Source organism: Aedes albopictus, chromosome 1 (genome assembly GCF_035046485.1).
Source record: "Aedes albopictus strain Foshan chromosome 1, AalbF5, whole genome shotgun sequence".
Lineage (NCBI taxonomy): Eukaryota > Metazoa > Arthropoda > Insecta > Diptera > Culicidae > Aedes > Aedes albopictus.
Window position 1 is genome coordinate 48,887,645 of NC_085136.1, and position 26,275 is coordinate 48,913,919.

General features: G+C 39.1%; 1 protein-coding gene across 2 annotated transcripts in view; it reads left to right on the forward strand.

Moving 5' to 3' along the window:
- Positions 1 to 26,275, forward strand: part of LOC109416118 (contactin-1a) — a 128,672-nt gene that overhangs the window by 42,988 nt on the left and 59,409 nt on the right. For both annotated transcript variants that reach the window (XM_029856092.2, XM_019690086.3), the window contains exon 2: positions 19,776 to 19,921. In XM_029856092.2, coding sequence (XP_029711952.1) covers positions 19,776 to 19,921 — 146 coding nt within the window. The remainder of the gene's footprint in view (positions 1 to 19,775; positions 19,922 to 26,275) is intronic.

Consider the following 26,275-nt stretch of genomic DNA (forward strand, 5'->3'; position numbering starts at 1 on the left):
ATTCACTTTTTTCACACTTCACCGAAGTCAAACACTTTTACGCGACACCTTTCCTGCGGCACTTCAACTTTGGAATTTTGAACTGGCATGGCGCTCCAACAGCTAAATGAAAATCAAACTAAAACTAAATGATTTTCGGAAAGCGGCTTTGATAAAGTATGTTCAGCTTGATTTAGCATAATGCTCATATGTTAATTCCATCTTTTCATATTTGACTGAAAGTCAGACAACATACAAAATAATAGAATATAAAGAGTAAATAAAAATCCGCCATTGTTGTTTAGAAAATTATTCGGTCGGGATTGTCATTCAGTTTTGGGAATAAGCGCTTGAGCATACGCTCGAATGAGGATTCATTCGTTGGGCGGTGGGGATTTTCGTTCAATGGTCGAATGATTTTCGGTATGGAACACAGTGGAATATGGTTTCTGATGATTTGGTGATGATAATCATTCACAACAAACGTCAAGCGAAAAATCATTTATGTTTGCGTCTATTTTTGTTTTATAATAGGATGATTTTTATTCAGTAGAAGGCAGTAAAATCATTCTGCTGTGAAATCATTCGAAATTGAGATTCTGCGGATCTGTATCGCATTGAATGAAGAATCATTTTCCGTTCGGCGGGGGTTTTCGTTCAGTGTAGTCGCTACTGACTGACAGGGCTGATAATAATCAGTTCTCGGTAATTTATTAACAACCACACTTTTGATGTAGGTAGGGTCTGGGACTATTTGGGCAGGAGTACCTATTTTGGGCACTTGCTGCTATAACTCAGTCAATTTCAATCCGATTGACTTGAATTTTTGAACATGGAGATACTGTGCGTATCTGATCGTGTCTCAATAATCAAGTCAATCGATTCAAAATTGATCGAGTTATAACAGCAAGTGCCCAAAATATGTGCTCCTGCCCAAATGGTCCCAGACCCTACGTATCAGCGTCCTCAGAAAATGACTTCGTTCGACTCCTCCTTTGAATTCAATTCATATGCTTTCACACTAATGATATACCACACATGTTTGGGAACTTATGCTATTTTTCCGGCAGCTTTGTTTTTTTGTTTGAATCCTCTTGAACTCTAAACTTTCCCTACAAAACTCAACAATCAATGACCGAAGCATTTAGACAAAAGGCAAAGCAAAGCACATACGTCAACGTTTGTTCAATATTAAGCATTGATCGTTTATTAGACCGTGAAAACCGACTTTTTCCAGAAAATTGTCGCGCAAAAACGTGCAAAAGTCATTCAATTTGAGCGTGAAACTAAATATGTCGCTTTCGAGTCACCCCGAACGTCCATAGGTTCTCTTTAACTATGTACAAAAAGCCAACGTGTGCGCAGCCTACTATGAATCCGACGGCCCATTCCTGGTTCTTTGCTGAATATGGTTTTAGCCGCGCCCCAGATTTTTTTTTTAATTGGAGCCAACTCAAGATTATGAATAATTCAGAGTTCCAGAAAAAATATCGCAATAAGTAAGCTATCTAATAATTTAGGAGATTTCAGGAATTGTTACCAAGACATACTGGGATTCCCAATGGCATGTCAACAAAGATCTTTGTAGGTATTTCTGTTAATGTTCCTTCAGGGATTTCTCCATATTTATATTCCTTTAAGAATTCCACTAGAGATTCAATCTGGAAAAATTCGAAGTATTTCTGCAGGATTAACGTTCAGAAATCTTTTTAGAAATTTTACCGGAGATTATCTAAAACATAATCTAGGGATTCCTCAAATCTATTCAAAGATTCCTACAATAATTCGTCCAGAAATTATTGCAGACAAGGTTTCCTTTTTTTTCTAGGTATTCCTACAGACATTCTTCCAAGAATTCATTAAGAAACTCTTCCTGGGATTGCCTAGGGAAATCCTCATGGGATTGCTTCCGTTCCTCATGGGGTGTCTTCAGGAATTCCTCCAAGAATTCTTCCAGGGATTCACCTGGAAATTTGTTCTGTGATTCTTTAGAAATTTCTCCAAGGATTCCACCAGGAACTCATCACAGGGTTCCTTCAGGAATTCCCTCTGGAATTCTTTCAAGAACTCTTCCAGGAAATAATCCAGTACTTCCTCCAGGAACTGTTTAGGGATTCCCTGAGGAATTCCTCCTGGGATTCCTTCAGGAATTGATAAAGAGATTCCTCAATGAGTTTTCTCCACGAACCCTTCTTAGGATTCCTATAGAATTTCTCCAAGAATTCCATCTGCGATTTCTTCAGGAATTCTGTGTGGGATTTCCCCTGAAATTCCTTCAAGAATTCTTGCAGGGATTCCTATCGAAATTGCTGCAGGAAATCCTCTAAAAATTCCCCCAGAAATGTCTCTAAAGATTGCTCTAGGAATTCCTCCGGAAATTCCTTCAGGAAATCTGCTAGAGATACCTCCAGGAGTTTTTCTAGAGATTCCTCTAGGATATCCTCCAGGAATTCCTACAAGAATTCTTTCAGGGATTCCTCCAAGAATTTCTCCAGGGATTCACTCGGGAATTCCTTTTGAACAACTAAAAAGGATTTTCTAAGGAAAAAAAAAACAGGATTCCTTCAGGATTTCTCCAAGAATTCGATCAGCGATTTCATCAGTTATTATTCTTGGTATTACTCCATGAATTCCTTAAGAGGTTCCTCCTGAATTTTTTTCAGGAATTCCTCACGGAATTCCTGCAAGGATTCCTCTAAAAAATCCTCCAGGAATTCAACTAGAGATTCCTCTAGAAACTCCTCCAGGAATTACTCTAGAGTTTTCTCCAGGAGTTCCTCTGGAGAATCCTCCAGGAATTCCTACAGTCATTCTCTAGGATATCCTAGGATATTCCTTCATGTATTCCTTCAGGACTTCCTTCAGAGGCATTCCTCCAGAAATTCCTCCAGAGATACCTACAGGAAGTGCTTCAGGGATTCCTCCAAGAATTCCACCATAGGAACTCCTCCCGGAGTTTATTCAGGAATTCTTCAAGGGATACCTCTAAGGATTTTTCCAGAGTTTCCTACAGGAATTCCTTCAGCGATTCTTTTAGAAATTCCTCCAAAGATTTCTCCAGGAATTATTTCATGGATTCCTCTAAGAATTCCACCAGGAATTCCCCTAGGCATTCTTCCAAGAATTTATCCAGGTATTCTTCCAGGGATTTCTCTTTGGATTCTTGCAGAGATTCCTCCAGGACATCTTTCAGTGTTCCTTCCAGATATTCTTCTAGGAATTGCTTAAGGGACACCCCCAGAAATTCTTCCAGGTGTTCCCCTACAGTTCTTCCAGGAGTTTCTCCTGGGATTGCAATAAGAATTGTTCCTGGTATTCCTCCAGAAATTCATGCAGGCAATCCTCCAGGATTTCATTCAACAATTTATCGAGGGTCTCCTCACGGAATTCCTCCAGATATTACACCAGGAATTTCTTCAGAAATTCCTCCAGGAATTGATATAGGAATTCTTCCAGAATTTCCTTCATAAATTTCGTTATTACTTCATCTAAGAATTTCTCCAGCAAATCCTTCAAGAATTTCTGCAGAAAATCTTCAAGGATTTTCTCTAGGTAAACCTTCTGGAATTTTTTTTAGGGATTCCTCCACGCATTCCACCAGAAATTCTTCCAGATTTTCCTCCAGTAATTCCTACAAGGATTCCTAAAGGAATTCCACCAGGAAATGCTTGAGAGATTCCTGCAGGGATCCCCCAGAGATTCCTCTAGAGATTCCTCCTAGAATTCCTTCAGAGATTCGTCCGGCAATTCTCATACGAATGCCTCCAGGAGTCCCTTCAAGCATTCCTACAGGATTTTATCCAAGAATTTCTCCAGGTACTCCTCCAGGAATTCCTCCAGGAATTACCCAAGAATTTCTTCAGAAAAGATCCAGGAATCGCTTCTGGTCATGCTTCAGAAATTATGTCAGGAATTTCTCTAGGAACTCCTCTAGAGATTCCTTCAGAAATTCTTCCAGGAATGTCTCCAGGAATACCTTCAGGAATGTTTGAGATTTTTCCAGGAATTCATCCGGAGATTCCTCCAGGATTTTCCCAGGGATTCATCCAGTAAATTCTTCGAAGATTCCTCTAAGGAATCCCCCAGAAATTCCTCCAATGATTCTTCCAGGAAACTCTCCTGAAATTTCTCAAGGGATTTTTTTTCATAAATTTCTCCAGGAAATCTTTCAAAGATTCCTCCAAAAAATTCATCCAGGGATTCTCCTCCAAGAATTCATCCAGAAATTTCTCCAAGAATCTCTTCAGGAATTACTTCAGAGTCTCATCTAAGAATTCCTTCAGTGATTACGCCAGGAATTTGTCCAGAATTTCACACAGGCATTCCTGCAGGATTCTTTCTAGAGTTTTTTTTTCAGAAAATCCTTCTGAAATTTCTCCAGGAATTCAGAAACTTTTGCAGAGCTTCCATCGAAGATTCCTTCAGAAATTTCTCTTGGATTTCCTCTAGAAATTCCTCAAAAGATTTCTTCCGAAATTTCTTTAGGGATTCCTTCCAGAACTCATCCAGGAATTCCTCCAGGTATACTTTCAGGAATTGCTCCAGGGATGCTGTCAAGAATTCTTCCGAGAATTCTTCCGAAAATTTCTCCGGGAATTCCTCCAGGGATTCTACAGGGTTTCCTACAGGCATTTCGCTAGGAATTCATTTGGGATTTTTTTTCAGGGATTTATTCAAGAATTCTCCTAGGGATTTCTCCGAGAATTCTTCCAGGGATTGCTACAGGAATTCCTCAAGTGATTTTTTAGACATTTCTCTTAGGTGCTTTTCAAAAATTTATTCATAGGCTTCTTCAGAAATTGCAGAAATCATTCAATCATCTTTTCCAGGGATGAACCCAAAAATTTCTCCAGAATTACCTGAAGATTTTTTTTAATTACTTCGAAAATTTCTAAAGAAATTCCTCCAGCGAATTGTATCGGAAGATAATTTTAAAATGATGCATACAGGAACCAGAAAATTATCTAAGGATTCTTTCAGAAATCGCTCCTGTAGCTTTTTCAGAAGATTACTCAGGAATTCCTCGTCCAAGTATTCTTCCTGTGTCATGACAGCGCAGGTTTTGCGCAGAAGTTACTGTGACTTACTTTTTTAAACATATACATAAGTACTAACATAATCTCGTAAATAAAGATAATAATAATAATAATAATAATAATAATAATAATTATAAGTACTAACATGCCCAACGGAGAGCGATCAATGGCGCTTGAGCCAAGGCTTATTAGCCAGGACACAGTGTAAATGCCTGTGCCCCATCCCTGACGCAAAAGGGCCCATGAAGTGACAAAATCTAGGTTACTCTCAACGTTGATGTTTAAATAAACTAAAACACGTTACTCAGACGTTACGTATGCGTTTTTGAGAGTCTCAGGTGCGTTACATGGGGTCCGAGGGAGTTTTAGGGGGATTTCGAAAGCATTTCAGAAAGCTAAAGTGGATTTTAGGCGAGTTTCAAAGGCGTTACGAAGGCAATACGCAGGCGTTTTCGGGGGTTTCTGCGGGTCTCAGGTTCGTTACAGGACCCCATGTAACGAACCTGAGATCCTCAGAAACCCCCGAAAACGCCTGCGTAATGCCTTCGTAACGCCTCTGAAACTCATTAAAATCATCTGAAGCTTTCTATAATGCCTTCGAAATCCCCCTTAAACTCCCGCGGACCCCATGCAACGCACCTGCAACTCTCAGAAACCGTCAAAAACGCCTACGTAACGTCTGAGTAACGTGTTTTAGTTTATTTAAACACCAACGTTGGGAGTGACCTAGCTTGGGGTATTTGGGGGATTTCGAGAGAATTCCAGAAAGCATCAGGGAATTTTTGGCGAGTTTCAGAGGCGATACTCCGGCGTCTTCGGGGGTTTCTGAAAACTTCAGAGGATTTTTGGCGAGTTTCAGAGGCGTTACGCAGGCGTTACGGAGGTGTTTCGGTAGTTTGTGCTGGTCCCAGATGCGCTAAATGAGGTCCGAGGGGGTTTTAGGGAGATTTCGAAGGCATTTAGGACAGCTTCAGAGGTTTTTTTGGAGAATTTCAGAGGCGTTACTCAGGCGTTACGTTGGGGGGTTTCAGAGGGTATCAGGTGCGTTACATGGTGTCCGAGGGGACTTTAGGAGGATTTCGAGGGTGTTTTAGGAAGCTTCAGAGGATTTTTGACGGGTTTCAGAGGCGTTACGCAGACGTCTTCGGAGGTGACGGAATGTCTCAGGGGTGTTACAGGGGATTTGGAGGGGGTTAAGGGGGACTACAGTTTCTGAAAATACATTTTGCATCACAGCTTTTAAGGCGAAACTGGAAGCATTTCCTCACTTTTCGGTTTTTGATTTTTATTACATAACGAAGCAATATTTTCAAAATCGGTTTTCGTGCACATGTAGAGTATGGATTAAGGTATCTTCTGATTTTTTTTTGTAGTGGAAAATGTTTTTTGTTTTTGCAGAAACCATTTTTGAACAAAATTTCACAAAAAAATGGTTTCTGTAAAAATGGAAAACATTTTTCACCTCAAAAAAAAATCAGAAGATACCTTGATCCATACTCTACATGTGCACGAAAACCGATTTTGAAAATATTGCTTCGTTTTTTAATAAAAAATCAAAATCCGATAAAATGAGAAAATGCTTCCAGTTTCGCCTTAAGTAAGCTTTAGCGGTGCTTTAAAGCATTTCTTAAACGTTTCAAGTAGTTTCAGAAGAGATTCAAGACGTTCCAGACTGTTTATGATTGTAGATACGATGAACCTATACTCAAGAAAGTTCTTAGGAAACCTTAAACAGCCCCAAACTAATACCGATCTGGATTTGGCTGAAAGTGTGAAAAAACGCGTTTTTAATAGAAGTTTTATAAGCCATACTACGAGCCATTTTAGTGATCATCACTACTTGCTAAACAAAGAAGGTGAACCACAACTGCAGAAACTTACAATTTCTAAAGCTCGTAGCAAACAATAGGCATGAGGTTTATATATATATAACCTCTTCTGTCTGCTAGAGAGAATTCCCATTCCACAGACACAGTAGGTACTTACATTCATTGAGTCCTGCTGTCTCACAATGAGCTTTTGAGCACGAGGTTTTTGTTTCACTTTCATGTTACCTATGTGCCTACTTTCACTTTCACAGCATGCCATGCTTTCAAGCTGAGAACAATAAGCTCGTCCGTCGTCACACATAACGCTGCCATGCCTGCTGTGTGCCTCACAATGCCGAATTTTTATCAATGCTAATGTTTTTCCGCCTCGGTGTCCTTCACTCCGGTATGGTAGGGGGGAACCGCACATAGCGAATCGATGGGAAAAATGGTTCATCCATGGAGACGAATGGTTTTTTATCTGTACTAGAATAAACGTTCAACGATAAAACAAGCCATGCGTTCTGTAGCCCATAAAGCCTCAAAATTGTAGGAAAACCTAGCTCGGTACGTTCTAAAACATTCTCCTCTACGGTTGATTTGAGTTTTTCTTAGTTCACGGCACCACGCGAGTGGTGTCGACCGTCATAATCGTCACTGCCAAGTCAAGCAAGAATATAACGATCGAACGTGGTCGTTTTAGTCGGCGCTATCGTTGTCGTCACGTGAGTACGTTAAAACGGTCTGGAGTAATTCACCTATAACAGCAGTGTCTTGCGGAATGGCTTCGCTCAATTTGTTGATCTATACGGTAGAAGGTATATCTGTTTCAATACATTTGTTACCTTTTTTGCTTTATTCCTAATAAATCTGTTTTGGAGAGTAATAGTTATTCATACACCAATTCGACAGAAATTTCATCAAAATCGACAATACAATGATGGTCAAATATTCAATGATACAATCTTAATAAAAGGATAATACTTTTTGACTCCTGATACCTTTTCCTCGACCAAAGATAAACTAATTCAAAAGAACGTGAAGGAGCAACACTTCACATACATCGCCACATGTGGTGTGCGGCAACCGTTATGGAAAATATAAGAAAACCGGAAGGACGACAACAGATGTCTTCAACCTTACGATGACGCGCGGTCGAGATGAAGACGTGCGATATAAAATAGATAGAAAGAGGTCCCCACCGAGCGGTCGTTTCGAGATTGTCGAGAACAAAAGAAGGCAATGTGATTGAAAATAATAATGACCGATAATAAAAGTGAGATGTTTGTTTTCCCGCCCCGAACGGGGGTCGGGTGGAGGAAAATGGCCTCTCAATGAAGCGTTTCGAACATTGAGTGTCATCTTGTTCTCGAGTGAGTGGTGGTCTCCCACCAATTAAGATGTCCCAACTCAACAGCGAAGTGGTTAAGAAGTTTTTCGTTAACCAGTTCAATTGAGTGGTTTGATGGAATAATAGGTAGATTATAAATGTGCATCTGCGATGACAAACACTAGAATTGTGGATGGATTGGAGTTGGAAAAAAATCAGCTCAATCATTATATTAAAAACCCAGATTAATCCACCTAGTGGCGATAGTGCCTTTCTCGTCAAATACGTGCTCATGTTCTTTCTATTAACGTAGACTGAAGTGTTCGTGAGCCCTGATAATACTAGACTTATTGTGTCACATGCATGGGTTTGGTTCACATTTATATCTGACCAAATCCGACGGGACACACTAAACCAGTTCCGGAGCACTGCTGGTAATCTCAAATGTGGTTTGAGAAAGTTTTCTTGCTAACTGTTCATCAGATTATTGAAAAAGTCGAGAAGTGATGTGGCGCATGCATGGGTTCGGCCACATCTGACAACATCCGGTGGGACACCCGGAACCGGTTCAAGAACGCTATCGATAATTTTAAATGTGGTCTGAGTCAATTTTCTTGCCGTTAATATATTACCAAAAAAGCCTTAAAAGGTTTGATGTATAGCATGAATGGTGATGGTTCAGAACACTACCGGCAGTATTAAATGTGATCTGAGACTATCTTCTTGCTAACCGTTCATGGGGTTATCAAAGTCTCTGTTTTATGTACCGCATGCATGGGTTTGGTTCACTGTTACGTTTGACCACTTACGGCGGGACACCCGGAACTGATTCCATGACACTATCGATTATCCCAAATATGGTAAGTAAATATTTCATTGCTTAACGTTCATCAGGTTACATAAAAAGCTGCGATTTGGGTTTGTTTCTCTTTTACATTTCACCACTTCCAGTTAGACACTCAGAACTGGTTCTGGGAAACTACCGGTTGTCCCGAAAATGGACTGAGACTATTTTCTTACTAATCGTCATTAGGTTATTAAACAACGCTGCTATTTGATGTATCGCATGCATGGGTTTTGCAATTTTACGTATTACCTCTTACCGCGGGACACCCGGAACCGGTACCGGAACAGTACAGACTGTTCTAAATATGGTCTGAGACTATTTTCTTGCTAACTGTTCGTCAGGTTTCCTAAAAAGCCACGAACTGATGCGTCGCATGCATGAGTTTGGTTTATCCTTTAAATTGACCAATTCCGACGGGACACCCGGGACTGGTTCTGGAACGCAAGCGGTACTCTTCAATGTGATCTGAGACTAAATCCTAGCAAACCGTTCATCAGGTCATCAAAAAAGGCGCTATTGGATGTACCGTGTGTACCGGTTTGGGTCACATTTACATTTGGACACTTCCGGCGGGATACACGGAACCGGTTCCGGGACACTACCTGTAGTCTGAGATGTGATCTGACACTGTTTTCTTGCTGAGCTTTCTTCATAAAAGCCGCTATTTTAAGTGCTGCATGCGTGGGTTTGGTTCTCTTTTACATTTGACCATTTCCAGTGGCACACCTGGGACTTTTTTTTATCTGTATTAACGAGATTTTTAGCCCTAGGCTAGTTCATCTCAGGACCCAGGCTTTACTTCAAATATGGTCTGACACTATTTTCTTGCTAATCGTTCATCAGGTTAAATCCCTAAGAAGCTGCAATTTGATGTGTCGCATGCATGGGATTGATTCATTTTCACTTCCGGTGGCACACCTGTCACCGATTCCGGAACACTACTGGTAGTTTCTAATGTAGTCTGAGCCTATTTTCTTGCTAACCGTTCATCAGGTTATTGAAAAAGCCGCGATTTGGTGTGTCGCATGCATCAGTTTGGTTGAATTTTATATTTGGCCACTTCCTGCGGGACACCTGGAACAGGTTCCGGAATACTACCGGGTAAGATATGCACAATGGTACCGCCATAGGCCAAAAATCGAAAAATTGATTCTCTAATTAATGAGTAGGTATATTTTTTATATATCAATGATGCTCCCAAGAATGCAGAAAAAACCATTTTTATGCAAGTTTCTGTTGCATATTTTGCTTGAGAGCATGAGTAGTGCTATGCAATTTGACATTCTCAAAATTTGTCGAAAAAATATGTGACTTTAGAGTTGTACACCGCTTCCTCGTATAACAAAACCAAATGGATTTTCAAATGGTTTTCAACGCAGATAATCAAAATAGATGTTTATCTTTCAAATTCAAAGCACGAAAAAATGTAACTGGATGTTTTTGAGTCAATGGGGATGTGAGTAATAGACACATAATTTTACCCATAGAATATATACATAATAAAACTTCATGTAACATTTCAAACATGTTCTTAATCACATTTAATCAATCGTCAGCCATCAAATGATCAGATTTGAGTAGGAGAATCAATCTGTGAAGGCTGTAGCTGCAAATATTTGCATACAAGTTTGCAGGATGTATTGGAAGTTACCTGTTATTTTTATAAAAATATTCATTGAAATAACTACAAAATTATATATACATACTAGTCCCTCTGTAACTTTCTGAAATGCGTACCAAAATGACTGTTTTTTTTTACAGGAGATAATCCAATGTTTTTTGCAATAATTGAGGGATATTTTGTTTGAAAACACACTTTGTAAATGTTTTTATTTTTTTAATTATGAAAAAATACAGTTCTGGAAGTATAGCTTGAGGTATGAGTAATTTCATAACAACCATCCTCATTTGCCCTCGTCAAAACTTACCTTTGTAATGGTCAAATTTGATAAGAAATTTCGCATTTATTGCTAACATTTCCTCAAAATTCATCCAGTGCCTAAAACTGTAGTGCTGGAAGATGAAGGAGTAAATACGTTCTTTGAGTAATATTTACTGGACCTAATTCTTCATATTCCCTTCCCAATTCTTTTATCAATTTTATCAAATTATTTACGTATTTTTTTTCGTATTCAAATTGATTTCTTTGATACTATTGCAGGTCCATTGTCGAATATATAGCAATGTAGAGCGATTTTTGTATGAATTTCTTTAATTGGGTTAGAGCTGTCTTTGTTTAAAATTCCAAGTACTTCTTTACTGGATAGCATTTCCATTGCAATTGCTAGGAACAAAAACCACTGGAAATACTTGAATACTTCAAAACGCAGGCCCATGAATCGTATGACACACAGTTAGCATTAAATTTACAGTTTCAAATTTCCTTTTACGTACGTATCGTGAAATAATCCCGAATAATTGTTTAAAATTTTGCAATTGAAGAACTAATTGATACTGTACTTGAACTATTCTACTATGATTCCAAAATTATCACTATTGGTTATTAGATACTGTAGTTATACATACTAATTCGATTTGTGATGATTTGTCTGTGTTTCGACAATGATAACTACCTTATTTCTGAGAAAATTCTTTAATTTGATATAATTTTTATTACAGCAGTTATGAAACCTATTAATAAAATAATAAAATAAAAATCGCAATTATAATGCTAATGCTTAGACTATTCACAAGAATCTATTATGATGCTGTCGTGTGATAGATGTTTTAACCTGTTATACTCAGCAGAAACTGATATAATTCGACCCTTTCTTCATAATAATTGAAAATATTTTATTTCGGATTTCTGTGCAAAATATAGCTTTTTAATGGTATTTTCAATATCATTATTAAAAATGTCCAAAGTAAATATTTTTCAAGTGATGTTCAAGAAAATGTACTTATATATCCTTTTTTAGTCATAACATGCTATTTTTGGTCACTAATAATGATTTTGCCCTTCAAAAAACGAAGAAAATGATTTATGACCGCTTCCCTGAACAAATGGAACCACTGTGATATGGTCTGATACAACTTTCCTGCTTACTGTTCATCAGGTTATCTAAAATGACGCTAATTCATGTGTCGCATGAATGGGTGCTGATATGTTGCAAATATAAATATTGACAAGAAAATACCAGAATAAATTCTGATATTTGCAGGATGCTTTTCAATACTGGCTGTGCATGCACTAGAATAGAATAGAATAGATCGCAGGACGCTTTTTTAGTTTTCTTCAAGCAACTAAAATCCTCCCAGGCGTATTATTATTGCAAACCCTCTGGGCTTATTATTAGATTTTCTGCTTTAGAATTTTTCCCACGAGCAGCCTTTCATCTGCGCCTGACTAATTAGTAGGAACGTCATTAAGATCTCAAGATCTTGGTTCTGTTTGGAAAAGTTTCGCTCCAGGCAAAACCCAGGCGCCCGCAATTTTGAAGCATCCTTTGCGCTTCCGAGGGTATAACCCATAGACATAGACTGACGACGGCGCACATGTCGTGTTGGTTGGAGGTGTCACACTACGAAACCCTTTCATCGCTCACCAAGAACAAGTGGTTAACCTGTGTCACGTAATGAGTTTGCCATGGAGAAATGTACAGGTTTACGTATAGTGCTAGCGTTGAGGCGAAATCCTACGTGCAAGGTATACCAAGGCAAAAAATGTACATACTGAAATGGTAGAGCAACAGCGTCAGAAGTACTTGGTAGGTGCCGTTTAAAAATTACGTTTTTCGGTTGGCAAACAGTTTCCGAATTCTTACCGCTTTTTTAAGTAGCCAAGACATTCTTGTGGACATCTAATATCTGAAGTCTACCCAAAACTATGTACGTATTTCACAAACAGCCCCCTCAATTGTGGGTAGGCTTTGACGAACAGGAAAAGTGGTTGACACTCGTACCTACCTATGTATCGTGTGCATCGAGTCGTCGTATCTATGTTGTTCTCTATGTCTGAAGGTCGTAGGTATCGTGCGCCAGAGCAAAGAAAGAGCCTAGCCACAAGAGGAACCGAATCCCACGGGATGCGGGAGAAGCTTTCTCCGTTGCTTCCGGAATGCGGATGAGTGCTTTCGCTTGACGAATAAATAATGCAAATTTCCTGAGGCGTCCGAAGGGTCTTGCTGGAATCGTGCGTGTGGACCGTAAAGATGTGTTCCTTGGAGGAAATTCAATGGGGGCTTCGATGCGGTTAAGTAGATTTGAATAATTAGAGAAAAACACCGATTTCACGAAAACTATCATTGAGGTCTCAGGGATGTTTTTGTACAAAAATCGCAACTGCTGAGCGATCCGATCTGTTAATCCTTTATCTTATGAATTTGAGATAAGTTTGCAATATTAACTTACTTAACTTGTCTGGCTCCATACAGAACACCACGGATTTTGGTAATTCTATCATAGATTTGAAAAAGTTTAAAAACAAATATTGAATTCAAATAGAAGTCTTTGAAGTAGCTATTTTCTCGTATGTACAATAATTTTGAAATTCATCAAGCAGATCGGGTTAAAGGAGGGTACCGGGAGATCTCTTGGACAATTCAGGTAGTTCTAGGGAGTCCAAGGAGTGCTTGACCCTCTAATACCCAATTTTTTTATTTTGATATAAACATAATTTTTCGTCATCTAAAATTTATTTAAACATGTTTAGGAAGGGAGTTTTTAAATTCGCAATTTTGTGAATATTGGTTTTTGATTTTTTAAATTTTTATTTTTGAACATCCCTACACTTTTATATTTTTCCAAAAAGCCTATTTGGGATACCGATTTTCAAAGACGAAAACATTTTGAGATTATATGATTGTTGCTGAAAAATGTTTTTTTTTTCAATATGTTTCATGGAAAATTTTATTTTCCGTGTAATTTTTACGAAAATAGTTTTAGAGTGTGTTTAGCTTCTCTAAACTATTTAACTATCATACAATGATAGTGGAAAAATGTAAAACATGTTAATTGTTGTGATGCAATACAAAAGAAGCAATATCTAAAAGGTAACGCAAAACATCTATTTTTTAAAGATTTTTTTATAAATGTAAATGATTCAAAAGACATCTAAACCAAAAAGGTAAATATAAAGGTTTGATTGCTCACGAAAGAAAAAATACAAAATACTCAAACTATACCCCGTCTAAAGGCGGGATTTGATACTAGAGGAATTAAACCCAGCGGCGTTTCAGGGGGTTCCAGATATTCTCAAGGGCATTTTAGGGGGTCTCTGAGGAGTTTGGGAGGATCTAGGGTATTTCAGAAGGGTACCAGGAGGTCTCAGGGGCGTTTCAGGAGGCTTGAGATAGTTTCGGGGAGCTCCACATGGAGTCTCGTGGGACCTAGGGGGTCTCAGGAGCGTTTAAAAGGGTCTCAGGAGGTTTACGCAGCCCCGCAGGGAGTCTCATGGGCACTTCACGGATCTCAGGGGCATTTCAGGGGATTTCAAGAGATTGCATGGAGTCCAGGGCCACATCTGGGGGATTCAAGAGTTTCCATGGCATTTCCAAAGGGTCTCAGAGGCGTTTTAGGAGGCCTCCGAGGGTTCCAAGCTGGTTTCAGGGGTTCTCAGAGGCACTTCTGGTTTTTTAGGGAGGGAGGGGTTTCTAAAGGGTGTCCAAAATCAAATTGCATCACGGAAAATAGTGAACCACTTTTGATTGCATGCATCAAAATGGTTGATTTTTTTCCAGTAATAGTATACATATTATGTGTAGATGATGCCATAAGAATTTCATCGGAGTCGGATAAGTATTAGCGGAGATATTTGCGTCAAGAGAACATTAGATTTTGGGAATCTTGTACACTCATTATGAAAATGATTTAAGCTATAACTTTACTGTTAGTTTGTAAAAACATCTGAAAATTGACCTACCTGTTTTCAAAGTAATAAAAGTAAATTTTAGGCACTTTTTAACAATTTTAAGGTCTGTTTGCAGTTTGCAGCAAATAATATTTCTACATACATACAGATGTCATTGTAGTTGGTTTAGTATTTCTGACTCATATACACTAAAACTTTTTTTATGCATGTTATTTTTATGCACTTTTAATTTATGCACCTTTTTTATGCCCTGCATAAAAAGAAGGAAAGCTACTCAGAACCAATATTTTGCATAAGAATATTTAATGCTGACGGGAACTATTGCAACGGCAGCCAAGGGATGTTTACAGAGGATAGCAAAGGAAGGTTACAGGTTCGTTTTTGGGAGTTTCCGAAGGTCTCACGTGCGTTACATGGGGTCCGAGTGGGTCTTAAGCGGGTTTCGGAGTCATTTCAGGATGTCTCGAAGCATTTTAGGCTGGTTTCAGAGGCGTTTTAGGGATATTGGTTTAGGAGGATATTTTGAGGCATTTCAGGATGTTTCAGACCATTTTCGGCATGATTCAGAGACGTTACGGAAGCGTTACGGAGGAGTTTTCGGGGTGTTCGGAGCTTCATAGGTGCGTTACATGGGGTCCGATGGGGGTTTAAGGGGGATTTTGGAGCCATTTCAAGACGTTTCAGAGTATTTTCGGCGTAATTTTTGAGGCGATACGAAAGCGTTACGGAGGAGTTTTCGGGGGGTTTGGGGTCTCTCAGGTGCGTTACATGGGGTCCGAGGGGGCTTACGGGGGATTTTGAAGGCATTTCAAAACATTTCAGAGCATTTTCTACGGGATTAAGAGGCGTTACGAAAGCGTTACGGAGGAATTTTCGGGGGGTTTGGAGCCCTGGTGCGTTACATGGGGTACGACGTTTGAGAGCCTCTTCGGTGGGATTCAGAGGCGTTACGGAAGCGTTTCGGAGGAGTTTTCAGGGCGTTCGGAGCTTATCAGGTGCGTTACACGGGGTCCGAGAGTGTTTTAAGGGGATTTTGGAGCCATTTCAAGACGTTCCAGAGCATTTTCGGCGTGATTTTTTAGGCGTTACGAAAGCGTTACGGAGTAGTTTTCGGGAGGTTTGGGGTCTCTCAGGTGCGTTACATGAGGTCTGAGGGGGTTTAAGGGGGATTTTGATGGCATTTCAGGACGTTTGAGAGCCTCTTCGGTGGGATTCAGAGGCGTTACGGAAGCGTCACGGAGGAGTTTTCAGGGAGTTCGGAGCTTCTCAGGTGCGTTACATGGGGTCCAAGGGGGTTTAAGGGGGATTTCGGAGGCATTTGAAGACATTTCAGAGCATTTTCGGGGGATTCAGAGGCTTTACGGAAGTGTTACGGAGGAGCTCTCAGGGGACTCGAAGCCTCTCAGTTGCGTTACATGGGGTCCTCGGGGGTTTTAAGGGGGATTTTTGAGGCATTTCAGGAAGTTTAATATTAATATTATTGAAATACCCCAGAATTCCCCGTAATGCCATGAAAACACCAAAAAATCTTGACAGAACACCATTACAAGGATCCTCAAATCCCCCGAAACAACCCCTTAAAACGCCCCTGAAGCCTCTTGGAACCCCCTTTTTGGGCTCTCTGGGAACTTTCTGGAAATCCCCTTAGCCCCACCTCAACTGACCAGGAGCAAGACCTGTTCTCGCAAACTAGATTCTCTAATTGAAGCCCAAACTTAATTTTTTGCATAAATTTCTCTCTTTTTATGCCTTTTTTTAATTTATGCAGTCCCAGCCATGTGCATAAAAAGAGGTTCCAGTGTATATAATATATTTTTTCAATTCTTTTTTTCATTTTTTAAAGCTTTTTTTGCACAAGATTCCCAAAATCTAAATTTCTCGCGACGGAAATATATCCATCAATACTTAACCAATACCGATGAAATTTTGATGGCATCATCAACACGTAATAAATTGTTGCTGTTTGATTAATGCAATCAAAAGTTGTACACCTCTTGAAACGCCTCTGAAAGGGATTTAATTCCATCAAAACAAATCTCTTTAGTCCGGTAATTCGAACATTTAACTCCCTTAGGATAACTTCCAACTACTGTTCACAGTTTTAACTTTATTCTCAGTCACACTCTTAAACAAACACGAGAAAGAGAAGTATGGCAGAAAGAGCCTTTGTCCCCACTTTCATCTAGCACTATATAATGTTATCAATGAGAAGAAGTGTGAAAAAAAAAACTGCACACGCTGGTGTTACGTGTACCGCAGCCTAGGCTTATTTTTGAAAAGTTGTTGAAACCTGTAGTTCGTAAGCTCTTCTGGATTCGAATAACATAAAAAGAAAAACCTTTGAGTTTGAGTTTAAAATATTGAGATTTAGAAGTGGCGCAATCGCCTCTAAGTTGAATTTTCAAGTAATAAAAAAGTGTTCTCACTCCAAGTGCCCTAACTTTTTCAATTTTCAGCCGATTTTCAATCTTGTTTATGAATCTCTCACAAATTAAATTACGAATAAACTTGCAGAACTTTTTTTCCATAGTAACACAAAATATGATTTTTTAAGATTTACGTGACTTTGGAAAAAATTGGTATTTTACATGCTTAATAGAAAATCAATTCGTAAGAGATTCATAAAAAGAGATTGAAAATCGGTTGAAAATTCTAAAAGTTATGGCCCGTGAAGTAAAAACACCTTTTTGTTACTCGTAAATTCCACTTTGGGGCGATTGCGCCACCTCTAAATCTCAATATTTTCGACTCAAACTCAAAGGTTTCTCTTTTTATGTCATTTGAATCCCGAAGAGCTTACGAATTACAGTTTCAACAACTTTTGAAAAATTAAAAAAAATAAAAAAAATGGTACAATGTATGGCAGGTTCTTCAGAAATTCCTTGCTAAATTTCGTTCGGGATTCCATCCAGGATTTTCCAAAGTCCGTATCAGTTTTCTAAGTCAGTGTAATCATCTGAATATCCTTAAAGAATCTAAACAACTGATGGCGGTAAGCCAACCGAAAATTTTACCTTAAAAAATGCATGCGAAATCTCCAGTGTTTATCAAAATCTTCATACCAGCATATCACGCATTGTTGAATAGGATTACTCACGATTGTATGAGTTTGCATTCGTCTTCATTTTTGCTTTATTTCCGTGTATTTTTAAGTTTTACTGTTGCTTATTTTGAAGCTATAGTGAATTAACGTTAAGGACAAGGTATTTGGAGTACATAGCTCAAAATTTCTAGAGCATCGTTTTTTAGAACCGTTGAACGGATTTGGATGAAAAGGCATCACGCTAATTGTTCAGTGGTTGTCAACAGCGTGATGCATTTTAATCCAAATCCATTCAACGGTTCTAAAAAACGGTGCTCTAGAAATGTTTAGCAATGTACTCCAAATACCTTGGTTGGGTAACCACTAATTACATTAAACTTTCCCCAAGTTTAATTTCGTTGACCAATATGTCTTGTAGAGGTTTTCATAACCATCATAAAACCTAATATCTTTTATTTTGCTTTTATGAAGGTTTTACGAACCTCTTCTAGTCTATTTCATTAAAAATGTTACTTGGACGGTAATGTCTGTGTAGGTTGACATCTAAAAACTTTCGTTCCCCTTCTCCAGCTATCTCAAGGATGTAGCCAGGACAACTTTCAATAGTTGAAGGATTACGTCAAACTTGTATTAGTCAATAATAAGCTCCAAATCCCTATGCTGTGGTTACGGACGGGAAGAAGGCAACCCTCATAACAGGGGTCTTTTCTTCCAAATATACCACCGACAAATTTGTTAGACTTGCTTAATTCTAATACAAATGCGAAAACAAGATGTTTTTTACGATTTTCGTGTGCAATATATGGATACGACTTAGAACCTGTTATGCAACCATTACCGAAAAACAATTCACTATGATGATGCCCTCACTATCATCACAGAAAAAAATATGTAATTAAAATTCAGCTAGAAATCATGCACATAAAGAGAATGCTAGAGTTGGTGCATTTTTACATGAGATATAATGTAAAATTACATTACCATCGTGTAAATTTCCGCCAATTATCGCGTAAACCATCATGGACTTCAACCGGTTACGTGACTATTGGCGGAAATTTACACGATTGTAACGTAATTTTACATGATATCTCATGCAAATATGCACTAACTCTAGCATTTCGTTTATGTGCATTATTTCTCGCTGAATTTTACATGCATATTTTTTTTCTGTGATTTGCATTTCAAACTGGTGTAACAATCAAAGTTAATTTCAGCTTCCCATCGATTAAAATATAAGGATGCTGGGTCATTAGGCTGGAGGTCATTAGGCCGAAAGCCATTAGGCCGAAAGCCATTAGGCCGAATTGTCATTAGGCCCAATGGTCATTAGACCCAATGGGTTACTAAGCCAAATGGGCACTAGGGCATGCGTTTATTAGGCCGAATGGTCATCAAGGCGAATTGAAATTCAGCTGTTATGCAACTGGAAACGGATCTGATGTTTTACCTTTTTTTACAATAATTGATAAAACTATTTTATAGAAAGAATAGCCTATGTTGAAAAGAAGGAAAAATATGATTTGAATATCAGCAGTTTCAGCGCAAAAAACTATGTTATAAATGATACTGCAAAGAACAGTCTATTGAAGGATAAATTCATGGGTAAAATATCAGAAGATTCTACATCAATAACTATAAGATACTGTTATAATGGAGAAAAGGAAAATTACACGAAATTACCTGTAGATGTCATACATTACAGAAGCAATAAAAATGTAAAGAGTAATCTTTGCTTAGAAAAGGGGAAAGCATCATTTCCAAATATCAATAAGTTGTACGTATTACTAAATATTTTACCAACGAAACCTAGCTTTTCCTATCGTTAATATTTCAGTCTTTGTAAAATTCCCTAGCACAGCATCCCGCAGAGTTCAACACTAATTCCGCTTTCCCACTTTTCCATTCTTTTCCCCCCACACACAGTGCTCTACGTGACGCGTTCGTTCGGTGTAGTCTACGACGAGTACGTCGTCGATCAGGGCAAGAATCTGACGCTACCATGCCGGTCGCCGTATCCGGTGATGTGGGTGCACGAGGGACGTCGCGATGACTTCCAGCAGCGCTTTCAGGTAAGTTTTCCCGGCTATCTACAACGTACCTACCTACATTGGATACTACAAGGTAACAATTTGTATAAGAAAACAACCAAAACCGGTGCACTGACTGTTGTTGTTGGTGGATTGTGGTCTGCCAAGTCGGGCGGAAGGACGGGACGGTTCCTTGCGCGAGAAGTAGCGACCGACCGTAGCGTGTGGAGCACAGATTCCACAGTCAGTGCAGTGCGATAGCGAGGAACCTCGGGGTGAAAATTGCTTTCGACGGAAAATGCCATCACGAAAGAGCGGGAAAAGGGAGGAATTTTCCTTGGAAGAAAATGGCTTTTGTACTACAACTTAGTCCGGAACGAACGGTGGTGCATTCTCTGGTGTGACTATGTCTGACTGCGAGGGCGGAATCGGAGAAAAAATAAGATAAGTAACCGACGAGAAGAGGACGATGACGACGACAACGTCGGCATGCAATAAAATTTCTTCGTGTATTGCAGTACATTATGCTCTCGAACTAGGAGTTTTGCAGACGAGCTCCAGACGTCACGCATAACAATGGAATTTCTGCCACGGTGAAGCAAGCTGGCATTGCAGCTTTATGAAGGAATTGAGAGTCAGGTGCGAAGGAAGTGCCTCTATTGGTAATGCATTGACTAACCGTTCTTCGGCATCATTCATTGTGCTGCATGGACTTTTGCCGGAATTCTTGCATATAAGTCAAGCATAAGTTTTTGAAATACCCGACGAAATATTCATAGAAGCGACCTTCAACGCTTCATTCAGAGCATTAAGAAAGCTTCTATTAACAATGTTGTACAATAAAACCAAATACGTTTTTTGTAGCATTTCCTCGAAAAAAATCTGATGAATATCTTCAAAAATGTTGCCAATATTGAAGATTTTTTTTCGAGCGGCTACCTAATTTTTCGAATAAATGGTTTTCATAATTTCCATGGTAGCGGTAGAACTAATAATAGACATGCGTTTATCTAAATAAATAAAAATGGAATGGTGTTTGTATGTCACGAATAGGCTCGGAAACTGGTCTTTCACTGTTGCATTCCGCCAGGGCTCCGACGTGTTCGTACGAAAAAGTAATTAGAAAAGTGATCGGGAAGGCAAGAAAAACAGGAAAATCTGAAATTCCATTTTGAGGGACATTTCTTCATGGAACCGGATGTCAAAAAACAGAGTAGACAGGCAGGACGACGTTTGCCGGGACTGCTAGTGAAAAATAAATCATTAAGAAGAAAAAAGAAGATGCAAGATGGAATAACTATGAAAGAAAACTAAAGACCAATACAAGAAGAAGAAAATGACGAAAGAAAGTGTAACGAATACCAAAGGAAGAACATTAAAAGGAGGGAAACGAGGATATAATAAAATAGGAGAAAATAGTCACGAAGAGGAAGTACTGCCGTGGTAAAGTCAAAGCTTGTTACTCAAGGTTACAAAATTTCAGCACTCGCTATACTGATACGCCCGTATGAAAATGACGCAAATATTGTGCATTTGTAAAAAATAATGCAGGAGAAACCCCGTAATGAAATATTAGATTTAACGAAATGTTTCTATAACTATCACAGAAGGGACATTCTTGCAACAATTGTGTTTATAAGTTGAGCAATAACTCTTCTAACGATTTCTCCGAGAATTATTTTAGAATGTACTCCTTCCCATGTACTTCTTTAGAATTTGCTGATTTACAAAAATTTTCCGAAATTAAAAAAAAAAAAATCCGGTATGTAATTTGTGTGAATATTTCTCCAGGGATTCTAGCAGGAATTATTTCTAGATTTTTTCTTAGGGTTTCTCCAGGACCCAAGTAACCAAAAGTTCCGCTTCCCATGACAAAATGCACTTTGAAGCTCCGCAAAGTTCAGATAAAGTTTCGAACGGAACTTTCTAGCTGTTTAAAAAGCTAACAATGAGCCTTGCTGGAACTTCGCACATGAGTTCCAGCAAGGCTCATTGTAAGCCTCCTAAGCAACCAGAAAGTTCCATTCGAAACTTTATCTGAACTTCGTGGAACTTGAAAGCTGCTTAAGATTCTACTCGCAACTTTGTTGGAACTTTCTAGTTCCTTGAAGTTCATATCGGTAGCTTGATGTTCTAAGGATATATTTTTGTCATTTCAACATCATTATAATCAAATTTTCGTAGACAACCAAATAAAATTTACCGAATCAATGAATATGAAGTGCAAATGAAAAAATACAGGGTGGCAACGTAGAAATGATACACTCGAAAACTGATGCAAAATTCAAGCAGGAATTAATTTTTCTGCAAATTCACTTTTATTAACACAACAGTATTAACCTTCATCCAGCCAACGTACATTTTCCACCTTCGGAAAAGTACAAAAATGGTCATAATTTTTTTGTTTTTCGATGAATTTTGATGAAATTTTCACAACTTCCCGAAAAACTCTTCTAGTTTATGATGCTGGGGACATGGGTGCCTGGTCCACATGATTCCGGAGTTATTCCGGATTGTCTTGGGGTACCAAAATTGGCCACATACTTTGCGCAACGTATATCTCAAGATCCCGATGAGATAGAAGTATAGTGTCTTCGGCGAATTTGTTCAGCAGGTTAAGAACTAACTGGCAACGGTGACTTTGGTTCGCGATTCGGCCGCTAGGCGGCGCCTGCGTCAAAAATATGCAAACCCTCATATCTCAGAAACCTGATAAGATAGAATGATGCTGTCTTCGGCAAAATTCTTCAGCAAGGTCAGAACTAGCTGATAGTAAAGTCTTTGGTTTGGGATTTATCCGCTAGGTGGCGCATTGTGTCTGTAAAATTCAAATACGTTTATCTCGATACCCTAATGAGGTACAATCATGCGGTTTTCAGCAAAGTTGTTCAGCAGGCTGAGACCTATCTGACAATGGCATGTTTGGTTCAAGAATCGTCCGCTAGGTGGCGCCAGGGTTAAAAATCTTCAAACTTCCATATCTCAGAATCCTGATAAGATAGAATGTTGCCGTCTTCAACAAAATTCTTCAGCTAGCTAAAAACTATCTGATAGTTGAGTCTTTGATTCGTGATTTATTCGCTAGGTTATTCGCTACACCGTCTTTGACCCCCTGCAGACAAATTTTTTCACCCCACAATATTGCTCCATTTTTTCTTCCGGGAATTTCTACAGGAACTCTTTCGGGAGTTTTTCCAGGAATTTCTCCGGGAATTTCTCCAGGAACGATGAATTTTTCCGGAATTTTTTTCAGGATTTCCTCTAGGACACACATCAGGAACTCCTGCAGAGATTTATTCAGGAATTCCTTCGGTAATTTCTCCAGGAATTCTTCTGGGAATTTCTCCAGAAGTTCTCCAGGAATTCCTCCGGATTTCCTCAGAGAATTTTACCAGGAATAGTTCCATGAGTTCCTCCGGGAATTACACCATGAATTGATCCGGGATTTTGCTCAGGAATTCTTTCAAGAATTTCTCCAGGCTGGATTTCTCCGTGAATTTTTCTATGAGTTCCTCCAGGAATATCTCCGGGAATGTCTCCGGGAATTCCTTCGGAAATTTATTCAGAAATTGTCCGTGAAATCCTCCAGAAATTCTTCCAGGAATTCCTCCGGGAATTCCCCCAGAAATTCCTCCGGGAATTTCTTCAGGACAATTTCCGTTTTTTTTTCAAAAAAAAAATCAACTTGGAATATCTCCAAGAAATCTTCCTTCAGGAAGTCTTTCGTGACTTTTTTTTAAGAAAACCCTCTGAGATTTTTTCCAGGAATTCCTCTGGGAATTTCTCCATGAATTCCTGCTTTGTTTTCTCCAGGAATTCTGCCGGGAATTTCTCCGGGAATTTCTCCGGGAATTTCTCCGGGAATGTCTTTGGAAATTCTCCCTGGAATTTCTCCAGAAATTCCACTAGGAATTTCTTCAGGAAATCCACTAGGAATTTCTTCACGATTCCCTCCAGGAATTTTTCCGGGTATTTTTATAAAACTCCCATCAGCAATTCCACCGGTTATTTTTTCAGTATTTTCTCCAGGACTTTTTCCGGGGTTGTTTCCAGGAATTCTTTCGGGTATTTCTCCAGGAATTCTCCCGAGGATTCCTCCAGGAATTCCCTCAGGAGATTCCTCCAGAGATTCTTCCAGGAATTTCCAGGAGGATTCCATGAAGAATTTTCCAGAGGAAATGCTGGAGAAATTACCGGCGCAATTCATAGAGAAATTTCCTGAGGAATTCCTGGAGGAAATCCTAGAGGGTTTCGCTGAGGAATACATGGTGAAATTCCCACAGGATTTCCTAAGAAAATCCCCAAGATTTCCTTTCAAAATTCCCGGAGGAATTTCAGAAGATTCCCTGGAGAAATTTCTGAAAGAATTCCTGGAGGATTTTCTGGAAGATTTACATAAGAAATTCCTTGAGGATTTCCTGGAGAAATTCCCGGAGACATTCTTGCAGAAATTCCTGGAGAAATTCCCAGAGGTTTTTTTTTAAAACCTACAGTTTTCCTTAGAAAATCCCCGGATATATTCCTGGAGAAACTCCTGGAAAAATTCCCGGAGAAATTCCTAGAGAAGTTCTAGGGGGAATTCCCTTAGAACACCCCGGAGGAATTCCTGAAGAAATTCCCGGAGGAGTTCATGGAGGAATTCCCGGAGGGACTCATGGACGAATTCCTGGGAAAATTCTCAGTGAATTTTCCGGAGCAAAAAAAGTCCGGAGGAATTCCTGGAAAAAAATCCTGGAAGAATTCAAGCAGAAATTGCCGAAGGAATTCCTGAAGGAGTTCCTGATGGGAGTCCCAGATAAAATCCTAGGGAAATTTCCGGAGGAATCCCCGGAGGAATTCCTGGAGAATTTCCCGGAGATATTCTTGAAGAAATTCCTGGAAGCAGTTCTTGAGGAATTCCCAGTGGAATTCTTGGATAAATTCTCGGTGGAATTCCCGGAAAAAATCATGGAAAAATTCCCGGAAGAGTTCCTGTAGAAATTCCCGGAGACATTCCCGGAAGAAAAAACGGAGCAAATAAAGCAATATTGTACGGAGACAGAATTTGTCTGCAGGGGGTCAAAGACGGTGTTAAAGTATTGCCTCTTGTACCACCGTACTCGACCGTCTACTATCCTGACAAATGGCTCTTAGCTTGCTGAACAACTATGCTGAAAATGGAATACTTCTTGTTCATTAGGGTGTTCATACCAATATTTTCTTAATACTAGACGGAACCTATCGAATAATATCAGATATAAGGACACCAGAAACGTCTTACTTCCTCTTCACTTGCGGAACAATTGCTGGACGTTTTCCGATTTTTGAGATAAAATTGTTTGAATGTTTTGATTGCTGGTGTTACCTAGCGTCACCATTGCCGGAAAGATCTCAACCTGCCGAACAATTTTACAAAAAAACGCTATGCTTTTAGCTTACTACAGTAACGAGATACACGTGTTTAATTATTATACACAAGGTGCCACCTAGCGAATAAATCACGAATCAAACAGACAGTTTTTAGCTTGCTGAAGAATTTTGTTGAAGACGGCAACATTCTATCTTATCAGGGTTCTGAGATATGGATGTTTGAAGATTTTTGACCCTGGCGGACGATTCTTGAACCAAATATGCCATTGTCAGATAGGTCTTAGCCTACTGAACAACTTTGCTGAAAACCGCATGATTATACCTCATTAGGGTATCGAGATAAACGTATTTGAATTTTTCAGACACAATGCGCCACCTAGCGGATAAATCCCAAACCAAAGACTTTACTATCAGCTAGTTCTGACCTTGCTGAAGAATTTTGCCGAAGACAGCATCATTCTATCTTATCAGGTTTCTGATATATGAGGGTTTGCAAATTTTTGACGCAGGCGCCGCCTAGCGGCCGAATCGCGAACCAAAGTCACCGTTGCCAGTTAGTTCTTAACCTGCTGAGCAAATTCGCCGAAGACACTATACTTCTATCTCATCGGGATCTTGAGATATACGTTGCGCAAAGTATGTGGCCAATTTTGGTACCCCAAGACAATCCGGAATAACTCCGGAACCATGTGGACCAGGCACCCATGTCCCCAGCACCATAAACTAGAAGAGTTTTTCGGGAAGTTGTGAAAATTTCATCAAAATTCATTGAAAAACAAAAAAGTTATGTCCTTTTTTGTGCTTTTGCGAAGGTGGAAAATGCACGTTGGCTGGATGAAGGTTAAACTTACAAAGTATTTAGTTCAATTAGAATCAATTCCCTATGTCTTGAATTGGGTTGTTTAGTGAATAAAATATTGCTATTTTCTATAGCCTAATCGAAAGAGCCCATTTTTCTGAGTATATCGTGATTTTATTGGATTCCAATACCTTTGTTTTGATGGTTAAATTAACAAAACAGCTTTCATTTTTGTGGATAGAATGACA